Genomic DNA, 23,218 nt, shown 5'->3' with positions numbered 1-23,218 from the left:
GTGTCCAGGGCGATCGCCTGGACTGCCCCCGGGGCCTCCTCCTGCCCCCCAAGTCAGCCCAAGGTGCCGGCTGTGTGCCCAGGTGGGCTGAGCCCACTCTGGGCAGCTCTCTGCTGCCCCCTGGTGGGCATGGTGCTGCGTGGCCCGTGGAGCCGAGCCTGTGACCAGGGGGGACGGAGAGGCCCTGGGGTTGCCCTGGCTGGCTGGCCGCTGCTGTGGCTGGGCCCTGGGCTCACCAGTCCCACTTACTGTGGGATGCAGCACTGGGTCCTGAGCTGGCTGGAGCTCCACTCTGCACACACACCGGGGCAGGGCCGGGCCGGCCCAGGGAAGGACGGCTGGATGGAAGACCCTGCAACTAGGTTTACTGCCGGGGTCCCCTCCTCTGTGCTGCTGCTCCCAGAGCCACCCAGAGGTGGAGGGGAACGGAGCAGCCTGGCCCAGCACCCCGACCCTCAGAGCGGGCGCCGGCCCCCACGGAGGCTGAGCTCACAGGCGAAGGCCCGCGCCTTCTGGTAGAAGAGCAGCGCTTTCTCGCCGTCGGCCAGCGCGCCGTGGTAGATGGCGGCCAGGCGCGTGTAGATCTTGAGCTGCGCGCTCTTGTTGCCCAAGTCCACAGCGGCCGCCAGTGCCAGCTGGTAGTACCCAGCTGCGTCGAATGGGTCCTGCGGGAGGCACGGCAGGGCGGGCGGGGTTGGGGGATCCGGCTCAGCCAGGGTGACCTGGAGCCAATCCTCCCTGCTGACCAATGCTGGGGCAGGCCTCGCTCACAGCCACTCCCGGGGTGGGGACAGGTCGGGGCTGTGGCAGAAGGATGTGCAGGCAAAGGTGGCACCAGACTCAGCTGGGGTAGGCTAGGAGGGCTTCCTGGAGGAAGGGCAGCCCCACTGAACAGGGATTGGCCTGGGTACATGTGTGAGGGTGTGCATGGCGGCATGCGTGTGTAAGCGGCAGGCAGAGCCAGGGTTCTCAGCCCCGGGTCCCTCTGCACTGCCTGCTCCCCTGGCTCTGTTCTGTCACCGAGGCCCTGGGAAGCAGTCCTGCATCCCATCCCTTCACATCCCTCAAGCCTCCCAGCCACCCCTAGCAAGGAACCCTGTGTCCTGGGCAGGCGCTGTGTGCCACCGGGTGGCCCCAGAGGGCTGCAAGGCCCCAGCTTCAGGGCTGGGTGCTGGGGAGGCGGGCAAGGAGCGGAGCCGCTGTGCGGCTTGTCCGGCAGTCCCAGCCCAGGGCCTCTGCCTGCTGGGCGGGCAGTGGAGGTGGCTGTGACCACAGACAAGAAGAGGTCTGTCCCGGGGTCACGGCTGAGCAGGGCAGCAAGCCTTTGGGACAGGGCCCAGGGACACAGCTCTCCCCGTCCCCAGCCCCCGAGGTGCCCCCACCTTGAGGTCGTAGAGGATGATGTCGCCGAGGACCAGGTAGACTTTCACGTAGTATAGCGTCTCCTCGTCGAACTCGAGTGGCGAGGTGCAAAGCGACAGAGCCTTGAGGTAGAAGTGCTCGGCCAGCTCGCCCCGGCCCAGGTGGTGGTGCAGGGCAGCCAGCCGGTGGTAGGCCACACGCTCATTCAGCCGGTCGCCTGTGGGCAGGGGCCGGGGGCAGACACGTGGGTCGGGCAGCACTTGCAGGCGCCTGCTGCCCCTCCTAGGCCCCCTGAGACCCCTGGCCCTGGTCGGCAGGTGGCCATTAGGACACAGTGACACTGGGGACTCTGAAAGGTGCCCAGTGAGCCCCCATCCTAGGAAAGTATGGAGGGGCCATGGGCAGGCCAGAAGACGCATGGGGTGGAGGGGTGGGGTCAGAGCAGGTGCATGGGTGGAGGCCAGCAGAGAGGCAGGCCCGGGCTATGACAGGCAGGTGCGCGGGGTGAGCCCAGTGGAGGGGTAGGGCCGGGCTGCCCTGGCTGGCAGAAGCACAGGAAGGGCGCTCACCTAGGGCGACACTGAGGGCCACAGCCATGTGGGCAAACTCCAGACCCTCCTGGGGCGTCTCCAGTGCGGCCAGCAGCGCTGCCAGCTTGTTGCACAGCCGCAGCTCTGCCTCTCGGTTCCCCGTGGTCACAGCCAGGGGCAGGGCCCGGTCCTGCCCACACGGTGGAGGGGTGGGTGGGTTCAGGCCTCCCGGAGTCCCTGCCACTCACAGTGCCCCCTCCGCCAGCTCAGCCGGGACCCCATGCCTTGCTGCACCTCAGCATCCGCCCGTGGAAGCCCTGGGCTCAGGGAGGCTGTGGGCTGTCTCTGGGCCTCCAATATCCACTCCACGTCAAGACCAGATTGGGGTACCCCTGAGTCCCCTCCCCTACCATCACCCCAAGTTCTGCTCACCCGGTAGAAGGACACGGCCTTGTCTCGCTCCCAGGACCCATTGAAGAAGATGTCCCCAGCCGCCTCAAACAGTTCTAGACCCAGGTTGGGATCCCCAGTATACAGGGCCGCGTTCTGGGCCACCTGTGGGAGGCGGGAGCTCTGGAAACCCTCACCCACCCCAGTGGGAGCCACCAGCAGGAGAGGAGTGTGGGACACAGCTCAATCCCGACTTCTAGTGTGGTCACACAGAGCAGCCTTCTGCAGCCATGAGCTGGCCATGGGCACCTGTCTCACCCTCCACAGAGCTCAGGAGCCTGCACATAGCAGGTGCACAGCCCCCTCCCTCCCCTGCACATAGCAGGTGCACAGCCCCCTTCATCCCCACAGACACTGAGGGCTTAGTCACTGCCCACTTGTGGGCAGCTCCCAGGCTCCTGGCACCTGAGGCTATGCCTCTATCCACCTAGGTACACCCTCCTGCACTGGGTTGGTACCCAGCTTGTCACTTGTCCCCTTACCCCTGCCACACAACCCTCTTCCATGGCCCCCAGCCCATGGAGCCCGCTCTCTGCCCTTCCCTCCATTGCGAGCTCCTGATACTCCATTCTCAAACCTCGGCTTCGGGATGATCCCACTGAGGCTCATGAGCCCCCTGGAGTTTCCCAGAGAAACGCCCTGAGCTGCTAAAGCTTCCTGTGATAGCCAAGTGGGCACACTGCTGAGCACTCACTGTGTCCACACGTGGCACTGGGGACCTCTGTCCCCAGCGAGCTTGGATCACCAGGAAAGGAGGTGCCCTGGGGGTACTGAGGGACCTGGGGGATGCAGGGGGAGGCCACAAGCACGTGGAATGTGGCAGGTGCTTGTCAAGGACTGTGGGATGGACATGGGGTGAGTGTGTGGGCAGGTGGGTGTATGTGTATGTGTATGGGTGGATGGATGGATGGGTGAATAGATGGGTGGATGGATGGATGGACGGATGGACGGATGGATGGATAGGTGGATGGATGTATGTATGTATGGATGGATGGATGGTTGGATGGATGGATGGATGGGTGGATGGATGGATGGGTGGGTGGATGGGTGGATGGATGGATGGGTGGGTGGATGGATGATGGATGGATGGATGGATGGTTGGATGGATGGGTGGGTGGAAGGTGGAGGGTGAGCAGCAGGTGTGTGGACGTCAGCTGGGAGGCGCAGGGTGCACCCTCCCGGGCCTGGGGCCCGCACCTGGATGTACAGGTCGACCAGCTCATTCTGCCTCAGGATGTAGTAGATCTTTCCCGCCTGCAGCCAGGCGTGTGCTTCCTTCTCTTTCTTCTGCAGGTCAATGAAGATGCCCAGGCTGCGCTTGGTGTAGTCCAGGGCTGATTTGTAGGCTCTGGGGACAGGTGCGCCTGTCAGGGCCAGGGCTCCCAGGCTGTCTGGGAATGGGCGGGTTAGGCCGAGACCCGGTGGGCAAGCCGCAGCCTGCCCTGCCCCAGAGGGTCCACCGCTCTGCCATGGCTGATGGGAGCCTGTCCCTGAGCCCTCACAGGGCAGACCAAGGCCGCAGGGAGGTCCTGGCCAGCACCAGCCGTCATGGAGCACATCTGGTAATCTCCAAGGAGAGGACTGCCCAGAGCCTGCTGCCCGCCCCCATTCTGTTGCCCAGCGCCAGCCTCACCGCTCGGTGCCCAGTGACAGGTAGAGCCGGCTGATGGTCTCCAGCAGCTGCCCCTCGAGCGCCTTGTCAGCCACCCTGCGGGCCAGCGAGAGCTGGAACTCGTGGTAGACAACACACTGGGCCTCGCGGGGTGCCACGCTGCTGTAGAAGTGGCACAGGTGCTGGACAGCTCGCAGCTGGCCTGCGGGGTAACACAGCACGTAAGGGGGAGACATCAGCCTCACTTTCCCGCACAGAGGGACAGCAGGTGCGGGGCCCACGGGTCGAGCAGCCCACCAGCCAGTCTGACGGCCCCCCAGAGGCTCTTGCCCACATTTCTGAGCCAGTCCCCCTGCCTCTGCCCCCTCCCATCCTCATCCTGCCCTTCACCCTGAACTCCTGGAAACACGGGGACCCCTGAGACACAGGGACATGCTGAGGGCCAAGTGTCGTGCTGCCAGGAGCACACATGTGTCCTGGGACTGGGCTGCCACCTGCTGCAGCGTCCTGAAAGTGCTGCTCCTTCCACAACGCCAGCCTCCACAGCCTCTCCTCACACCAGGGCTGGGCACGAGAGCCACAGGCAACACACTGAACAGCACCACGGGCCACCCGACTTCTAAGATGCCCACAAAACCCCCCACCCTCCAGGTGCGGGAGGCAGGCACCTCGGGTACTGGAACATTGTCCAACTCGGACATTGCCCACATCTCAAGGTGCCTTCGGGAGAGTCCTCCACCCTCACCAGGACAGGACCACAGGTCAGCAACAGGAGGGCATGTGAGAGACACACCCTGGGCAGGGACCACGGGCCAAAGAGCCAGCCCAGAGAGGACTGGGAGACACAAGCAGCAAGTGAGAGAGCAGGAGCCCTGGGTGCCGTTCAAGCCGCCAGAGAGGGAACGGATAATCACACATGCATTTTAAAAGGGTGCAAATTCTGGAGGCTAAGCTTCAAGTTCAACTCCAGAACCACCTAGAGAGTGCACAATCCAGGAGTGGGAGTGGCCTAGAAGGGAAATAGTGGGCTCTTCCCTCTTGGGTTACCACTCCCACTGGAGGGCATGAAAACCAGGACTGGGGCGGGGTGGCAAGAACAGCACCTGCCAGCACGTGTGTGGGCTGGTTGGGTTGAACCAGGCTTCGATGCCCATTGATATGTATGAGAGCTGAATGGATGTGGGACAGACTGGACTAGTCTGCTGCACATACTGGCAAGCACGGGAACCAGGATAGGGGACAGGCCTAGTGGGGTTTATTGAGTCACTCCGACTAGGCTGCAGCCCCCACTGGTTTATGTGAGGGCTGAGTGTGCTCTGGGCAGAATCAGGCTGGACTGCAACACCCACTGGTTCCAGTGGAAGACAGGGCTGGGAACAGAACCGACCCAGCAATTGCAACCACCAGCTGATTGAGGCAATGGACTGTGCCGGCCCTGTACTTGCAAGTACACACAAAAATCTGGTCTGGGATCACCTCAGACAAAGTTTCTTTGGGGATCTCCCCAATCGAACTGCCGGACTCAGAAACCATGTCTGCCATGGAGTGCAAGTGCCAGAGCCGAGCCTCCTCAGAGGCTCAGACGGAGCAGTGGAGAGCATGACCAGGCGCACATGGAGGACATGGCAGTCCATCGGAACATGCAGAGGACGCCTGGCACCACCACAGAGGACAGAACAAGTCAATCAACTCCCCCAGCCAGAGGTTGGCAGTGAAAAACAGGGCAAATGGAGCCTCTGAGGTGGACGCTGTCAGTCGGCGGATTGTGCAGCAACTTCATTGTGCTTGCAGTGGCGAGACTGGCAGCAGTTCAGAACTGTTGAACTATCACAACCACTTGAGCAGGACCCTCGGAGCATGCCCCACATCAGAGACCTGGGGTGGGTGGGAGGCTGGGTGGGGCTTCTCCCTTTATCTCCCCCTTTACCCCAGATACAGGAAAAAACAATGTGGAAACAGCGGTCTTACCCACTTTCCTGTAGCCCTTGAACCTTTCTACCCTAATGAACTATGTAAACATTGTCAAAATAAAGAAAAAAATTCTTTAAAAAAAATTTTAAAAGCAAGGCCAAGAGGAGCTAGCTGTGGTGGGGGCGGGGGCAGTGCGACCCAGCAGGTGAGGGAGCCGTCCTGGCTGCTGGCGCCCCTGGGTCATGGTCACTCAGTAGCCAGAGATGACGCTCGCTCTGTATCTCCCTCCTGTAACCCCGACTTTCAAGTAAATACATTTTTGTTGTCTGAAGAAGAGCCGTCTAAGCCCAAAGCCCCCATCGTGGGACGGGGGAACAGAAGAGTCGATCAACACATGGACACATTCCTGACCACACTGACCGAGAAGAGCGAGGAGGGACGCAAACCACTCCAACCAGAAAAGGGGCAGAAACGGCACCGCCGACCCCACGGGAAGGAAGGCTGCACAGCCCGGAGGAAACGCCACTTCCTGCCCAGACCCAGAGGCCGGCCTCACTCGACAGCCCGGGTGCTCAGCACGGGAGGCCAGGAAATCGAACCCCAGGATCCACATTTGCGCCCGGCATGCGGAAGGATTCCGGTGCTGCCGGCCAGCATGGCCCCGCCTTGCCAAGACCCTATCCACCAGGGTGACAGCTCTGGCCATCACCTGCCCCGTCCTCCTCCTAGGAGGGCCACCCACCCACCTGTCCCAGGCCTGTGTCTGCAGAGGCAGCCTGTGGTACTCTAGCGGGCCCTATCTGCCATGGCCAAGGTCACCACCCTGTGGGCTGGGTGTACAGCCACGACCCAGGATGCTTATCCCCACCCACCCCACCCCATCACAGCCTACGTTCCCCCAACCCCCTCCACAGCACCCCCATCCTCCCCCAGCGCAAGGCCAGGCCACAGCCAGACCCACCCCCTTCCAAGCTCATCTCCCACAGGGACCCTGCACACTCACCCCTGGGCCCTGGCACAGGCTGTGACTCAGCATCTACCCCCTGCCCCTTGCCTGACTGGGTCCCTTCTACCCTCAGATCTGAGCCACAGGGCTGGTTGTGGCCCGCAACCCCAGAGCTGACCCCACGGCCTATCCCTAACCCCTATGGTGGCTTTTAGACAGCCCCTGCTGTGGTGCTGTGTGTGGGCGGGCCCTGCCTAGGACAAGCTGCTTTCAACTTCCATGGGGGTCCTGGGGACCCCCAGAGTAGCCTAGGAAGCCAGCATGTCCGGAGATGGTAGCCCTGGCACTCAAAGAGGCTTCCCTCTGCCCAGCCCACCAAGTTACACTCAGGGGACCCATCTCCATTCCCTTGGGGTGAGGGGGTGTCTGGAGACCACCCCGGGGCCTCTGAACAGACAGAAAGACCACCCTTTCCTGCAGGGAGGGCACCCAGGACAGGGGCTGGGTTTTGGGGCACACTTACCCTCTAGGTGGTCTGTCTCCACGGCAACCAGAAAGGCCCACTGGTAGTAGCATTTGCCCTGCTGGGGGCAGGCAAGGCAGGTGCACAGGTGGCCCAGCTGCAGCAGCACCTGGGTGAAGTCCTGGCCGCCCTCACCGCTGGGCAGCCGTGAGAAGAGCCTCACGGCCTCCCGGAAGTAGTGTTGGGCCAGCCTGCCCGCGCCCACCTGCAGGCACAGGGCTCCCAAGTTGGCCAGGACCACAGCCTGGTTCCGCCTCTGGCCCAGCCCCCGCGCGGCACGCAGGGCGCGGTAGTAACTCTCGGCAGCCTGCCGAGTCCTGCCTGTCCTCTTGAGCGCTATGGCCACCATGTTGGCAATGGCACCCTCCTGCTCCACGCTGGCCATGGCTGCATCCTGCAGTGCCTCCAGGATGGCCAGGGCCCCCATGTTCCTCCCATGGAGCAGGTGTAACCAGGCCAGGCTCACCAGCTCATCCACGACGAGGCGGGCGCCAGCGCTGGCCTCTGCCTCAGCCTCGGCTGCCTGCAGGGTGAGGGCAATGGCCGGGCCGTGCTGTCCATGCTGGCTGTGCAGCCGGGCCAGGCTGGCGCAGAGGCGGCCACGCAGGGCCAGGTCCATGTCCAGGGACAGCGCCTGACGGAGGTAGTGGGCAGTCTGGGCAGGGAGGTGGCGGGCTGGGCCCCGGGGAGCGTGGTGTAGGACTAGGCGGGCGCTCCTGAGCAAGCTGGCCAGCGAGGCTGGGGTCTGCAGCGAGGCCTCCCTGGCACAGCCCAGAGCCAGGTAGGGCAGGCACTTGTGGCCGTAGATGGCAGCCAGGAGCAGGTAGCAGTCCGAGGCCCACGGGGTGCCTGAGGCCCCGGGCAGCAGCAGCAGTTGCTCAAGGAAGGGCACGGCCTCCTCAGGCTGCTTTAAGTGGACGTAGTGCTTGGCCAACAGGAAGCAGGTGCGGGCTTCGGCCTGCGGGCTCCGGGCCTGAACTACCCGGCGCAGCGCAAACTTGAGGAGCTGGTCCTCGGAGTCTGTGCTGCACACGTGGCCGGGCGTGGCCAGCAGCAGGGCAGCCGCTCTAGCCACAGTCCGGCCACAACGCGCCCTGTTCTGCTTCAGGTACACGGAGGCCAGGTGGGCGTGCACGGCCACCACCAGGAAGAGGTCTCCAAAGCTGCCCCCCAGCGCCCCCAGAGCTTCCTCCAAGTACACGCGGGCCTGGGAGAGCTTGAGGCGCCGGGCGCACAGCCGGCCCAGGAGATAGCACAGCCTGGCCAGGGCCATGCTGAGGCCAGCCTCCTTGGCCACCGCACGCGCCTGTGCCAGGTGCCTGGCCAGTGCCTCTTCATCAGGAATGCTGCGGAACACACTGCCCAGCCAGGGCAGCGAGGCGGCATAGAGGCCGCGGAAGCAGGCCACATACCCGGGTGCGTCCAGGAACTGCAGCAGTGCGTCCAGGCCCTGGGGGTCAGCCCAATCGCCCTCAGGGGCCAGGCGGAAGGAGGGCTCCTCAGGGTCTGGTGAGCTCGTGCTGCTGCCAGACACCAGGCGGAGGCCTGGGGTCACCGGCTCCTTCTCCTCCGGGCAGCTGAGCTGGGCTCTGCACCTTTCCAGAACATTGTTCACTCTCTGCAGCAGTTCCCTCGGCGTGGGGTCTGGGCTAGGTGGAGGTGTTTCTAAAAGGGAGAAGTGCCCAGAAGAGGCAAGACTCTGGGTGTGTATCCCTGTCCCCAGGGGCCTCGACACTGTGGTCCCTGGGGGTCCCCATGCACCCAGCACCCAGCTTCCACACGCAGAAGTCACCACTGTGACACCAAGCCCGCCGTGGCCTTGGCCAGGACAGCTGTGTGCACCTGCCCAGTCCCTTGGAGTGGGGGGGTTTCCCTGCAGGAAGGCTTCCCAGCCCAGATCCACCTTGGCCTCGAGATGGGCACCTGTAGCTACCAAAGGGTTAAAAGGCCCAAGCTGGTGGAAGGGTCTGCTTTGGGGTGGCTCAGGACCACACAGAGGGACCCAGCGAAGACACGGGCGTGTCAGAAAACCTCTGGGAAGACTCAGGAGGCCTAGCTAGCTCCCACCATCTCACACCAGCTGCTTGCCGTCAGTCTGTAACACCCAAGGACATGGGTACTGCGTGGGTTAGTGGCAAGCATGTGGCCCAACTGTGCTGGGACAGCCAGCCCTTTCTGCCCCTGTGGTCTTGGCTCCCAGGGCCAGATCAGTGGGTGAAGCCATCCCAGAGGCTGACCGATAACGCTCCCCAATGCCCCCTTTCCGGGACCAGCCAAGGCCAGACACGGTCCTGAGGGTGTGGGAGCTCCCCTGCCCCTCCTGTAGCCCCCCCCCCATGAGGCCCCTTCCCAGGGAGCCCCTGGGGTCCTGGCTCTGCACGGGCCCCTCACAGCTGTGGCTGCAGACTCCCAGGCCAGCCCTGCAGGTTTCCAATCCCACGGGCCCAAGCATGGCGTGGCCTTGCACGTCCTGGTGGGGACAGCCACTATAGCTGGGGTTGGAAGGGGTGTGAACCTCTGTGGGCACTGAGGGGCTCCAGGCATACCTGCCCCAACTCCTTCGGGCCCGCCCATGCCCCAACAGCCACCCGGCTCCCTCCCACGGGCCCCCAGGGATTCTACCTCGTGTTCCTGGCTGCTCCCGCACAGCGTCATCTACCCGTTCTGCAAGGAGGACAGCTGGGCCTGAGCACGACAGCCTGCCCCGGAGGCGCTGGACCCTGCTGGGCCTGGCCTCAAAGAATCTCCCTCTCCCAGGGTCTCCAGGCTGCGACAGAGCCCAGCTGTCTGCCGCCTACCGTGCAGCATCCACCTCCACCCCCTGGGGCCGGGGGCTGAGCACCTGCAGGGCCCAGTCTGCCTCCCTGGCTTGGCAGATGCTCGGTTGCCACGGGACGGGTGCACTGGCTCAGCAGGAAGTCTGGGGACCGCAGCCTGCTCTGTGGCCAGGTGGCCTGCAGGTGGCAGCACTGCCAGGGCTCCTGGACATGCCAAGGGGGCAAGCAGGCAGAGCTGGGGATCCCCAAGCCCCAGCCCCGGGGATGCCTGTGGGCTCAGACCCACCTCAGAGCCCCGCAGCCGCTCGACAGGCCGGCACCTACCCAGGCTGTAGGCGGCGCACATGCCGGGGCCAGCCAAGCCCTGCAGCAGCTGCCGGGCATCCTCGTTGGAGAAGCGGGCTTCCTGGCAGAAGAAGGTGCTCTCCGCCTCACTGAGGAAGGGGCTGGCCCTGGAGCAGAAGCCGGTCAGCGAGGGCCATGCCTTGCCACCCACCCCACCCAGCCTGAGATTGGGCACCCCACTGCCTGCCCCAGGTCCCGCAGACCACACCCTCCTCTGGAGAGAAGGGACCGCCAGGTCCCCACAGCTGCCTGGCTGTGAGTCACGGGGGGTGGGGGGGCACTCACTCAGCTGCTGTAGGTTGCTGCCCACGGACGAGGCTGCTTGGCAGGAAGCCCACCTGGCCAGAGGCCACATGCCGACCCAAGCACCAGGGCAAGCCAGGCACCTGGGCACCCAGGATCTCAATGAGGTCGCCAGTACAGAAGCTCATCTCCTCGGGCCCCGTGGCCTGATAGTCAGCCAGTGCCGAGGCCAGGCCCACTGCTGCGGAAGGAGGCGAGCGGTCCGCGCGGGAGCTATGGACAGCCCTCCTGCTCCCCTTACCCAGTTCCCAGGGACCAGAGGCCCTGCACATGCCAGCCCACAGACCCAGAGCCCTGCCACCAGGGTGGATGGGGTCCCTAAGGCAGTCCCAGGAGGTGACGCCCAGGCTCAGCCCAGCTCCTCCTGGGAGTGTGTGCTGAGGTCAGCCCATGGTGATCCCCTCCCAGAGCGGGCAGGCTTCGTGTCGCCTGGGAAGGGCTCGGACAGGTGCACAGAACCGTGCAGGGTACTGGTGCCTGTCCCTGGCCACCCAGGGAGACACTCACTCATAAATGTGCTGTTGGAGACCATGGCTCCCTGCAGGGCATCGTCCATGGCATCCCAGGAAGCCCTGAGCACCCACCTGCAACCGCAAGGGACAGTGGTCACCACAGGCACTGGGCCCATCTGCAGCCCCTGTGCCCCCACGACAAATACATATACACACATCCGTCCTGGTGTGTCGCCTGTGCACGGGGCCCCCAGTGCCCGCCCGCCTATGGACACCTCCGCCCGTTAGCTGAGCCTGCAGCTCACCCTACTGTTCTGCTTCCAGCCGCTTGTCCGGGAGCATTTCAGCATCCCAGGGGTACAGGGGTGCTGCCTCGAGCTGCGTAAGGGGCCACGGCTCATCCCATCCCCTCCCACCCTCTGTGCCAGGTGCAAGGCCAAGGCCCGGGCCACCCAAAGCCAGCGGGAAGCAGAGCCCCAAGGCTGGCACCTACTGATGGAATGGAGCCAGAGGCTCTGGCGCAGCTGTGGCCACCTCCTCCTTGGAGATTGTGCTGGGGTCAGTGGGCGAGAAGCTGGCTTCCAGGGTCCCCTCTCCCTGTGGGACCTCCAAGGCCAGCCCAAGAGGCAGAGGAGTGTCCTTCTCTGCGGCCAGGGGACCAGTCGTCGCTCTCACGTGGCCATCAGAACACAGGACAAAGAAGGACCCTGTGAGGAGACAGGGGGCTCACTGGGGGAGCAGCTACTGCCTGCCCTCCTCCCCAATCCAACTCCATGCCCCCAGGAACCAGCGGGGCTCAGCTTGGTCCTCCTCATTCTGGGAGGACACAGAATGAGGACTAGGCTGCCCAGCGCCCGAGGCGGCAGGGTCTCCTGAGCCAGGCCACACCCCTACCACATGCCGAGTTCCCAGCAAGCCTGCACCCACCTTCCTGCAGCAGGAGGTTCTCATGGATCAGCCTCAGAGTGTCCTTGTCCACGTGCACACAGATGGCCAGCTCCTGCGCGTCCTCCTCCCCGGGCACCGGCAGCCAGAAGGCCGGCTCCACCAGCAGGGTTTCCAGGCAATGGTGTGTGAACCCTGCGTGGCAAGACCGTCACCAGCGCACCAGGCCAGGCGCCAGGGTGACTGGTGACTTCTGCCCTGCCCAGCCGAATGGCCAGGCTGTGAGCTGTCAAGCCCAGCTCCCCCACCTGCCACCATCCCTCAAATGCCACTATGTCCGCAGAGGACAATACATGGCGGTCAAGGTTGGATTCCTGGGGCCTCAGTCCGCAATTAGCCTGGGGGTTGAGAACCAGCTTCCTCTCCTGGAAAGTTCTCGGGGAGTAGAGCTGCTCAGAGCCACCTGCGACCAGCCAGCCCACCCCGCCACACCGCTGCCCCCTGCTGCAGCCTGTGGGCAGGGGCACAGCTTTACCGAGGGCGTGGTACGTGGAGAACTTCCAGATCTCTTCAAAAGTCTTAAATGTCACCACAATTCGCTCCTGGTCGCTGTGGACAGACAGCAGCCTAGCCGATAGCTCCTGCCGGGGAAAGACATGAGGACGTTATCCCCGTGGCATGGGGCTGCCCATGGGCGCAGGTGGCCCCAGCAGGCGCACCAGGAGCCCGGACCTGCCTCTCCTTGGCTCCCAGGCCAGACACAGCTACTTCCTGGAATACGCACGGCCTCTAGGCTGACTACAGTGGCCATGCCAGCTTCTCTGGCACCGTCAGGTCCCTGGGCAGACGGGCACCTGGAACAGCAGCAGCCAGCAGCCTCGGCTAGACGCACCTGCTGCTGTCCGGGCCTGACCTCTCTCCCCACCATGATGAGCAGAGGCGCCCCAGGTTCCAGCCCCGGAGCAGTGACTCCCCTCCACGCTCACACAGCCCTGAGTAGCTACTGCATGGCGGCCCTCTTAGCCACACGTCCTTCACACAGCCCTCCGCTGTGCGGCAGGGAAGCCAGCTTCGCAGAGGCCAAGGGCACTCCTGGCCAGGGGACCCCAACTCAGCGACGGTCACACGCGCAGCCCAGCCTCTGCACCACCCCGAGCCCCCAGTGCCCACCTGCCCAGGCTCACCCCAAGTGCACGGGCCACCTCACGGCTGTCGCTCTCCAGCAGGCGCAGCCGGTGTCGCAGGACCCGCTGCAGGCCTGGAGCTGGCTGCCCACTCCTCCTCCGCACAGCCAGCAGCTGCAGAGTGAGGTCTGGAAGGGGCGGGAGGGCAGGGGGAGAGGAGGCTCACTCACTCTTGTGGCCCAGCCTGGGCATACTGGGGGCGCAGGGGAGCTGGGTTGAGATCCCAACCGGGGCAGGGGCAGCTATTTCTCCCCCACCCCAGCCTGGGCTTCCTATGCTGTGTCCAGTAGCCCAGCTGCTGTGCCCAGCTGCCCCACAGCATCTGGAGGGTAGAGGACTCAGGAACCCAAGAACAGCCAGCACCAAGTACCCACTCAGCAAATGGCCCTTTGCTACCGGGAGCCCCCAGCCCCCTCCCCAGGACCCTGCCCTTAACCTAGAGGGTACTGCCAGGGCAGCTCAGGTGAAACGCAGAGTCCAGGGCCACCCGAATTCCAAACCTGTGGGCTCCAGGCCAGGGCCCTCCCTGTCCACTGTGGTGTGGAGGCCCTGGGGCCCCAGGCACTTACCTGTGGGATACGTCCCCATCTGGCCAGGAGCGCTCTCAGCAGCTGGGTCGGCACAGCCTGGGGCAGGAGCTGGGCCTGTAACATAGCCAGTTGCCATGACTACAGGCAGGCAGGCAGACAGACAGACAGACACACACTGAAAGGAGCAGGTATCGGCATGCCCCCTGCTGTCTCCCCCAGGGAAGGAGGCAGGTACCTGTGGAACCAGAGTGAGCTGCTTGGTGGTGGGGGGTTGGAGGGGCTGGAGGGGACCCCCCCACCCATGGCAGGCTGTGCAGCGGCCAGTGACTTCTGTGGGCCACCCCACCTCCCTTCCAGGGCCCAAACACACAGAGGAGGGCTCCAGGGAGTCACCAGGCCCAGTCATCCATCCACAGGCGAGGGTGGTGGAGGCCAAATCGCGCAGCAGCTGGGTACTAACCAGGACGGAGGCAGCCCCACCCCCTGCTGTGTGTCCCAAGAGCCCCTCTCCTCTGCATCCCAGGGAGTGAGGGCCTCCCCCCCACACAGCAGAGCCAGGATGCACAATGACGGCTTCCAGAAAGCTCTGGGCTTCAGTGGACCCCCACCCCCGGCACTCAGGACCGGGTGAGCCAGGCAGGGGCCTCCAGGGGCCCAGCTCGGCTCTCAGAGCAGGCGCTGGGGCAGGATGTGGCCAAGCAGGGTGTGCGCAGCCCTAGCCAGCCCAGCACAACGGACAGAGCCTCAGGCAGGGAGGCCCAGACAGGAGAGAGATCTGGGTGGCCCGGCCCTGCGCTCACCGCCTCTGCTCGTGGCCCTGGCGCCCCTCATGGCTGGCTCCTCAGTGGTCACTCCGGCCAGGCGCTCCATGACTCACGGTCGCCTCAGGGCTGAGCACACGGCATGGTTGGCTCCCTTCTGCTGAGAGAGGGGGCATGCAGACAACAGAGCTGGCAGCTTCGGGAGACCCATGGGGTGGCGCTGCCAGAGCTAGCACTGGGGGCACAGGGTGGGCTTGAGAGCACCTGGCCCGGGTTCCTGTCTTGCCACCCCCAGCAGTGTCCCCAGCACCCCAGCTGGTGTGTGCACTCTGGCCAACTCAGCCAACTCAGGGGTCCCTAGTGTTTGCTGTCCCCCATAGGTGACCACAGTGCCTTTGCACAGGCTTTTGTAGCTCCTTCCTTGGATAGAACCCCCCAGGCCACTCTCCCTATGTGCCAGTCCTGTGCCTCCATCCGTGGGGAAGGAGGGGACAGAGACTGGCAGGGACCGGCCATACCCTGTTCCAGGGCTCAGCCAGTGGTACCCACTACTGGGCACAGAGGAATACAGAGGCCCCGGTCAAGCCTTGGGAGCCCTGGGGCCTCATGTTGAGCAGGGCTGGGGACAGACCAGCCACACGCCCTCTGCTTTTGTCTTGTGGCAACAGGGCAGGCTGGCAATGGCGTGGTCACAGGCTCTGTCCGACAACCAGGCACTGTGAAACTGGGGCTGCCCCCGGAGCCTTCAGCCCTGCCTCCCACCAGCACCTGTGTGCCACTCCAAGCACCAAGAGGTGACATACTCTGGCCCCCATTTTGCATCAGAGACCTTGGCCCCTGCCCTGGTCCCAGCTCTGCGCGCTAGCTGGGAATCAGACATGGGGAGGACTACACGGCACAGGCTCTGGAAAGGGAAGAGAAGCCCACCCAGCCCCAGGCTGTGGGAGCTTAATCAAGAGAGACTCCCTGGAGGAGGCTTCCAGCCAAGATCCTCGGTCTCGAGCAGCCAGGGACCAGCAAGGCTCGCACAGGGATAGCCTGAGCAGTGAAGCGTCCCCAGCAAATGCCTTGTCCAGCTGCCCCTGTGGGAACCTGCGAGGACCCTCACTGGTCAGACCCTCACCGCCCCGTGACCAGTACTGTGGGCAGGGCTGGATTGCAGCAGCCAGGCCAGAATGGAGCACCCAAGCACCGGCTGGCGCAGCCCTCTGGCCCTCCCCATGCGGGCCAGGGCTCAGCCCAGGCCCCACCCTGGCCCCCCAGCAAAGCTAGAAGTGCTCACGGGGCTGACACAGCCCTCGGGGCCAGACCGAGCCAACACCCTCAGTGTCACATCGTCACCGTGAGCCATCACACTGCTCTAGGCCTGGGGTGCTCTGCCCACCTCCACAGCCCAGTGGGTCCCAGGCATGTCCCAGCGACAGCTCCGACGTTCCGGCCACCGCCTCCTGCCCCGAGTGCTGCCCAGGCTGTGGACTTTGTATCCTGCCTTCCTCACTCGTGTGCTCACTCGCCCCCACGGCCTGCAAAGCTGCCAGCTCCTGGGGTTGCAGCTCCCGTGCCCGGGGCTCTCCCCTCCCTGCCAGAGCCAGGGGGCGTCTGGGTCAGAGGCAGGTCCATTGTTGGAGGTGGGATCCCAGGTCCTTGGCTCAGGGGTGTTCCCACCTGCGGGTGAGGACACAGCGACCCTCAGCCATAATCCTACTGCCACCTGCTGCCAAGAGGAAGTACCCCCTTCCCTGGTCTCCTGGGAGCTGTGCAGCCCTCCAGACAGAACTGGGCCCCAGTCCCCCCCAGCTCCAGGGCAGAGCCGGTTGGCGGTCGGTCGGCGGCCAGTAAGGCTCATGGTCTCTAACCCAGACTGAGGCGAGGCAAGAGACAGCTCCATCCCACCCTGGCTAGTTTGGGACGATCCGCTGTGGCGTTCTGATCAGAGACTCCCAGAGGCTGTGGTCACCTCCTAGGCTCCCACAGGAAGGACCCCAGAGCAAGATTCCTTGTCCGCATGTGGGGAGTGAACAGTGTCCACTCTGAGTTCACGATCATGAAGGCTTCAGAGGGTCTTCCTTGAAAATAGGGTCTTGGGGCCAGTACTGGGACCCCAAACAGACACCAGTTCAAGTCCCGGCCGCTCCACTTGTGACCAGGCTCCATGCCATGGTGCCTGGGCCCCTACACCCACACGGGAGACCGCCTGGCCCAGCACTAGCAGAAGGCCTCACCCACTCCTGCCTTGCAAATAAGTATATCTTGCGGGGGGTGGGGGGGTGAGAAGCCACATGCTGATTGCACTCCTGGCCCTGGCCCTGCGAGGACACATCTGTGGCTGTCGTTCTCAGCTGTCCCTCCACCCACATGGGCCTCAGCAGCCTTGGGGGACCCGCTCCTCCTTCACTCCTGGGCCTCAACTTTCTCTTCGCTGGTGGCTGTCCCTGCTCCCCAGCAGCTTGGCGAACAGCAGCGAGGGCCTCCGCCCGTGGCGCCCACCCAGGCTGGCCCGTCTGCTAACACAGCCTGCTTCTGTCCACTCCTGCCCACCCCGCTTGGTGGAGCCACTTCAGAGCTGCTGGGTCAACACCTCAGGAGGCAGCCTGCACCGTGGCCCACTCTCTCTTGTCCAGTCCCAGGACGCACCTGCTGGGATCTCCCAGCAAGGTGAGGTCACAGAGGCAAACCCGGAGTCCTGGGCGCCAGTTATCCATGCCTGCAGCGCCCAAGCAAGGACCCCTGTGGGCCTTGAAATTGGCAGGTTCTCCCGGGACTGCTCCCCCCAAGGAGGGAAGTGGGGTGCGGGGGGCTCAGATGCAACTGGAGTAGCAGCAGGGCCTAGCCCAGTCCCACCCCACCTGCACGGTACCTGACCCTCTGCCGCTCACAGCCAGCTGCCCAGCTGGTGGCCGCTCCTTGAGCTCACTTGGGCCACTCCAGCTGGCCCGCTCAGACGGGGGCCGCCCACAGCCCAGCTGACTGCAGGGCGCCTGCCACCGCCCCCTGCTTCCTGGCTCGCTTCCTCCCGCCGGCACCGCCCCCCCACCCCCCCGCAGCCGCGGTGGCTCATTAGCTTCTTCCTGGGCAGGCTCGGGGCCCTGGCTGGCTCTTCCCACTGCCAGCCCCCAGGCCCTGCCACAAGGGGACCGGGCACCCCAGCTCCCTCCTGGCAGGCAAGGGGAAGTCCCCCCACTGTGCTCCCGGCTGCCCTGTGACCCTCAGCTATACCTGTTCCTCTCCCACTGCGGCACACACCCATGGGTGCAGAGACATGCACAGTGCATCACCACGCACACATGGGTACACCTCTGCACCTGCTGTGTCCACGCCCCCACAGGTGCAGCTCGCTCCCTGCCACCCCACTGCTGGCCAGGGGAAGTGAGGGGACCCCCACTCCTGGCACCCCAGCCTCACCTTCCTTAGTAGCTGGGCCTCGGGCTCCAGACCCGACTCCGTGTGGCACCAGGAACCTCCCCGGCCAGGCCGCGCAGGGAGGACTGCCCCCTTCGCAGTCCCGCGAGAGCTCTAACCAGAAGCAGGAACTGAGTTGGGTCGGCCAGGCGTGCTCTCCCGTCCACCCTGACTCAGGGCTGAGGGCCCTGCCGCCAGCTCAGCCGCAGACCCTGCCCCTCCAGCGCCAGTCTCGGGCAAGGGGGGACACTTTGCACACCTGATCCTGTGTAAGAATCCAGGGCTCAGTGTAAGTTTCACAGTGATGTGCCATTTGACAGGCAGGAAAACCGAGGTTCCACGAACTCAGGGAACCCGGCCAAGGCCAGGGGGAGAGGGGCACCCACGTCTGGGGCCATGTCCCTTCCTCTGAGGCCACTGTCCACCACTGCGCAGACCGAGGGGGCTCCCAGCAGGAACCTCATCTACCCTCCCAGAGGCTCAAAGTCCACAGGGCCAGGAGTGCAGGCTCCAGGGGCATCCCTGCCCGCCCGGTCCAGCGGCTCCCAGCAGCCACGTACTTCCTGCCCCCTGGATGGCACGTCACGGGGGCAGCCGGGGCCTCATTGCCGCCATCTGAGGTGACCCTAATCTCATCCACTGCACCCCGAGCCGTGCTCACAGCCGCTGGGTGTGGTGAGTCAGGCCTGGGACAAGAGCTGGCAGATGCCGGAGCCTGCAGGGGCTCTGCCTCCTCAGACACGAGGACAGGCACATCCCATGGCCCCCTACACGGCCGCCTGCAGCCCCTCCTCTCTCCCTCTGCACCCCTTGCCAATGGGGTTGCCCTGTCGCGCTGGGGCCTCCTGCAGGCTTCCTGGGGGCAGGCCAGCCAGGAGACATGGGGGTGTCTCGGGGGTCAGCACAACCTCCCTGCTCAGGGCTAGGGTAGGGATGCTGCAGAGAGGTGTGGGGGTGGCCTTCGCTGACCTCACTCAGCCCCAGGGGCGTGTCCATCTGCAGCCGGCCACATCCCCCACCGCGTGGCCGGCGCCAGGCCACTGGGCGGCCCTTGCTTGTTTTCCCGGAGACCCCACAGGATTCTATCCCTTCTGGGCGCCATGCTTTTCCTCTGTCGGCAGGACCCCGCGGGGGCCAAGACCCCGCATCCTGTTTGTCTCGCAGCTGTGATCTCGGCCCAGGGCCAACGGGGTTTTCCAAGGGCCTCATCCATCCGTTGGGCAGAACAGCTAAGGGCTTTGTCCACCCGAGTTCAGGCAGGAGGTTCCCAGGAGGCAGGAGCGGCTGACCCTGTGGGTCCAGCACCCCAGCCAGTGGCCGTCACCGTAGCTGCCCTCCAGGTGCGGCTGGCAGCCAGAGGTCCCGGAACCTCCTGGAGCAGGTCCTGTTCAGAGTGGGGGGTGTCCACCTGCCAGAGGGCAGCCTGAAGGGTCCCACCCCCTCTCCCCTCCCTGGCCCCCAGGGCCAGCTCTGGGTGCTGTGTGACATGGGCGCAGCCTGGCGCCAGCTGCGTGTCCAGCGGCTCCCAGCACCCTCATGGGTAAACAGCAGGTGAGACCAGGAAGGATGCCGGCCACACCTCTCGGGCTGACTGGCCCTGCACGTGCCTGGGCAGTCCTGAAGCCGGGCTCTGGTCACAGACAAGTGGAGCTTCGGGCCACACTGCGGAGGGAACCGTTCAGCAAAATATAGCACAGAAGCTTGGGCAGGCTGACTGCACAGGGTACCCTGAGCCACATCTGCGTTAGCAGGGCCAGGGTAGGGGCATGAAGCAGTGTATGGCAGGGACAGGCCTGGGGCTCCTGAGTCGGGCTGTACAGGGTGGGCCTCCCTCGCTGCTCTCACCAAGAGCCCGCCCACAGAGGAGCCATGGGGACACCAAGGCCACAGCACCAATGCACCGAGCTCCGTGATGGGGGCCCTTGCAGGAATTCCCAGGGTTCCCCCGAACCGGAATATCCAGCCCCATGCTGACCTGCGCTCAGGCCATGAGGTCCATAGCCTCGCCATTAGAATGGGGGAGCTGACAGCTGAGGGTGAGGCCACTATGAGACCCCTTTGTTCCCTCTCCCCACCCCCACCAGCTGCCCTGACCCTGCCCTCTGCCTCCCCAGATACCCCTCCCTCCCTCGGCACATACCCTCCCCCACAGTGGGCCTCACCTGCCCCCAGGCTCACCGGGACACTGGTCAGACAGGGTCCTGAGGCCGTGCGGCCAGCGGCCAGCGCTCTCTCCAGGGTGACCAGAGCGGCCCACAGGCAGCAGGACACTGGGTTCCCCACCCAGCCTTTCCTGTCTCCCAGCAGCTGGCCACAGTGGGTTCCTGCAGTATCCCCACCCAGCCCCCTCCCAGCCACCTCTCCACCCCCTCTGTTGCACCCAGCCTCTCCAGTTCCGGCCCCTCCTGGCCTCTGACCCCTGAGCAGCCACTCCCTCCAGCCCCAGCTCCCAGGAGGCCCCAGGGGAGCTACAACTGGAATGTGGGCCTGGGGCCTGGGGCCCTGCAGCTGCTGTCCCCACACCAGGAACTGGGCTTCCTTTCAGATACGCACAAGGGGCTGCCCCGGTGTGGGCTGGATGCCAACCGGAGCCCTGTGTGTGCACCGCCCAAGAGCCCAGGACCCCTCCCAGTCCCCACACATGCCAGGTGAGCTGAGGCCCCGCCCCAACCCTGGCTCCTTTGGGTCTCAGCCGCAGCCATGGCTATCAGGTGGTATACATGGCCCATACCATGAGTGCTGGGTGCACAAAGGCTCAGCCACTGGGGAGAGCTTGGGTCTGGGTGGAGCTCTGGCCACTCTGCCCTGGGGCAGCACCCATCGGCAGCCCGAGAGCTGTGCTAGAGTCCCCCACCAGAAAAAAACAGACTGCATTGGGCCCAGCAGGTGAAGGTGCTGTCCGTGCCCATCCAAGTGATAGTTCAAGCCCAGCTGCTCCACTTTGCACCAGCACTGGCTCCCTGCTGCTGCACCCAGGGAAAGGTGGCCCAAGCACCTGGCCCAGCTGCCTTTCCTGTGGGGGCAGGGCACAGCTGAGGCTCCCGGAATCCCAGAGGGCCTCTCCAGCGGCCACAGAGCCCGTGACCTGGCCCAGGGGAAGTACGAGCGAAGTCCAGAGCTGGCCCTTGGGCCCTCACACTGCTGGCCCCAGGTCCGGCCTGTCCCAGCCCCGAGGGAAGGCGGAGTCAGCCCAGAGCAAGAGGGCGGGCTTGGAAGAGACTGGGAGGAGCCGCCGTACTGCCCTGGACCCTGGCGGAGATCGGAGAGGGGTCCTTGACCAGCTCCCCAGTCCCTGCTCACAGCCCCTCTCGGGTCACAGTCCTGGGCTGGGGCCAGGGGCTGCCAACCCTGACAGCGTGGGACCAGACAGAAAGGCTCCCGTGCTACAGGTGGGGACCCTGAGGCTCGGTGGGCGGGGCCTTGCCCTGAATAACCCCCTACTCTTCCCCAGACCAACCCAGAACCACCCTGCTCCTGCCCACCTGCTGCTCTGGCCCAAACACCCCTGTGTTGTCCCCATAAGTGCCCAGGTGGCCCAGCACTCACCCCGCAGCTCGGCAGCCACCGCAGGGAAGGGTCGCGGGCTCAGGGTCTTGCTGGGCTGGGCCGGGCCAGTGAGGAGGTGCACGCCTTCAGCCAGCCTGGCCCCTGCAGCCCCAATCAGAGAGGTGAGGCCGGCCGGCCCGCCCCGCCCTGCCAGGAAGGGGCCAAGCACCTCCCGCCTCCTTATCCCTCCTTATCGCACAGGTCAGCTCCGCCTGCCAGGGCCAGCATTCCGGGGCAGGGCGGGGAGCAGGGCTGCAGGGCCTGGTGCCTGCCGGGAGCCTCAGCATGGTGGTGGTAGGGGGTGTCTAAATAGACCCCCTCCCTCCAGCCTGCGCCTGACCCCGCAGCAGGGCCTTGTGCAGGTATACACATAGGTCTGGGTCGGTGGGGGGCATGGTCACTCCAGTCCCTAACTGGACAGCACCTGGACATCTGGGCGGCTACACACCCTACTCCCTGCTCCCTGGGGGATCTTCTGGGCCAGGGTCACTGTCACCATGAGCCGGCTGGGCCCCCCAAAAGCCCTCCCAACTCCCCAGGGACAGGTCCCCCACCCCAAGCCATATGAGCCAGTGTAAGCTTTTCTGGCCCCCTGTGCTGACCATCTTGTGAGGGGTTGGGGTGACGCCCCGGGCACGTGTGTTCCCATCTAGCTTGTGCGTGTGCACACACAGGTGCATGGGTGTGTGTGAGGCATGGTGTTTGTGCTGTCCACGGGGAGAGCGGCCAGTTGACAGGTGGGAGATGCTGGGCCGCGCCGGCCTGGGCTCTGCTCAGTTCTGTTTCCATGTGAACGAATGAATGGGTGAAGCTGCTAGGGGATGTTGGACATTTGCCTTTGCTTCAGTTATAACAGCCCTGACTTTGTCCCAACGTGGCTAGTGCTCGTGGCACCTGACCCTGTGCCCCCAGCACATGGTGCCCGCAGCACCTGATTCCAGTGCCCCACCCCTGGTGCCTGAGAAGCTCCTCTCACACTGTAAGCACATGGTGCAGGCCTCAAAGTTTTCTGGGAGTTGGGAGGGCCCAGCTCTTCCCCAAGTCCAGGGTTCCAGCCCTACCTGCCGGGCAGGGGCTGAGGGCTACCCTCAGGGCCCACGAGGGGCCTTGGCTCCGCTGCCTGGTCAATCGAAAAGCCAGAGTGAGAGAAGCTGGGAGAGAGGAGGAGAGATTCCATCCACTGGTTCACTCCCCCAAGGGTAACCAGGGCCAGGCTGGAGCCAGGAACTTCCTCCTGTCTCCCCCATGGGTGCAGGGGCCCAAGCACTCTTGTGTGCCTTCCGGCCAACCTCGAATCTGCGATGCCAGTCAAGTCTCCCCACTTCATCTCCGAGGATGGAGGGGCTCACAGGCACGAGGTGCTGGGAGGGGAAGGTAGCTCAAAAGGGACCACGAAGGGGTGCTGCTGGGGGTCATGAGAGCTGCACAGCCCCCCAATCCCCAGAGGCCCCACTGCCTGCCAGTGACAGCTTCATACTGGGAAGTGGGGAGCTGCTGGCAGGAGGCCTCCTGGCCTGGAGTCAGTTCCTGGCCTCAGCCACCTGGGCTGTCCTTGCAGGACTGGGGACCCCTGCCTCCCCACACCATCCCGAGGCCAGCACCTGCCTGCCTGCCTGGGGCTTGGGGGTCTGTGCCTACCACAGCACCACAGTGAGGGTCAGATTGGGGCTGTATTTCAAAGCACCCTGCGTTGTTGGGCCCA

The 23,218-nt window shown here is 64.8% G+C and overlaps 1 protein-coding gene across 1 annotated transcript; it reads right to left on the bottom strand.

Annotated features, from left to right (window-relative positions):
- Positions 1 to 418: 418 nt before the first annotated feature.
- SH3TC1 (SH3 domain and tetratricopeptide repeats 1) lies at positions 419 to 21,654 on the bottom strand. The gene is made up of 18 exons (XM_004579369.4): positions 21,513 to 21,654; positions 14,611 to 14,725; positions 13,850 to 13,948; positions 13,281 to 13,408; positions 12,632 to 12,737; positions 12,139 to 12,291; positions 11,705 to 11,918; positions 11,267 to 11,343; positions 10,742 to 10,940; positions 10,436 to 10,563; positions 9,957 to 9,998; positions 7,335 to 8,999; positions 3,976 to 4,156; positions 3,540 to 3,690; positions 2,325 to 2,447; positions 1,932 to 2,082; positions 1,383 to 1,579; positions 419 to 665 (listed from the first exon to the last, which is right to left on the bottom strand). Exons 2-18 carry the CDS (start codon positions 14,678 to 14,680, stop codon positions 456 to 458), a joined length of 3,894 nt encoding a protein of 1,297 aa, XP_004579426.4. The 5' UTR covers positions 14,681 to 14,725; positions 21,513 to 21,654; the 3' UTR covers positions 419 to 455.
- Positions 21,655 to 23,218: the final 1,564 nt, after the last annotated feature.

This window comes from Ochotona princeps, chromosome 11, assembly GCF_030435755.1.
Source record: "Ochotona princeps isolate mOchPri1 chromosome 11, mOchPri1.hap1, whole genome shotgun sequence".
NCBI classification, from domain to species: Eukaryota; Metazoa; Chordata; class Mammalia; order Lagomorpha; family Ochotonidae; genus Ochotona; species Ochotona princeps.
Note: the sequence above shows the minus strand (reverse complement) of the source record. Positions and strands in the feature narration are given on the sequence as shown.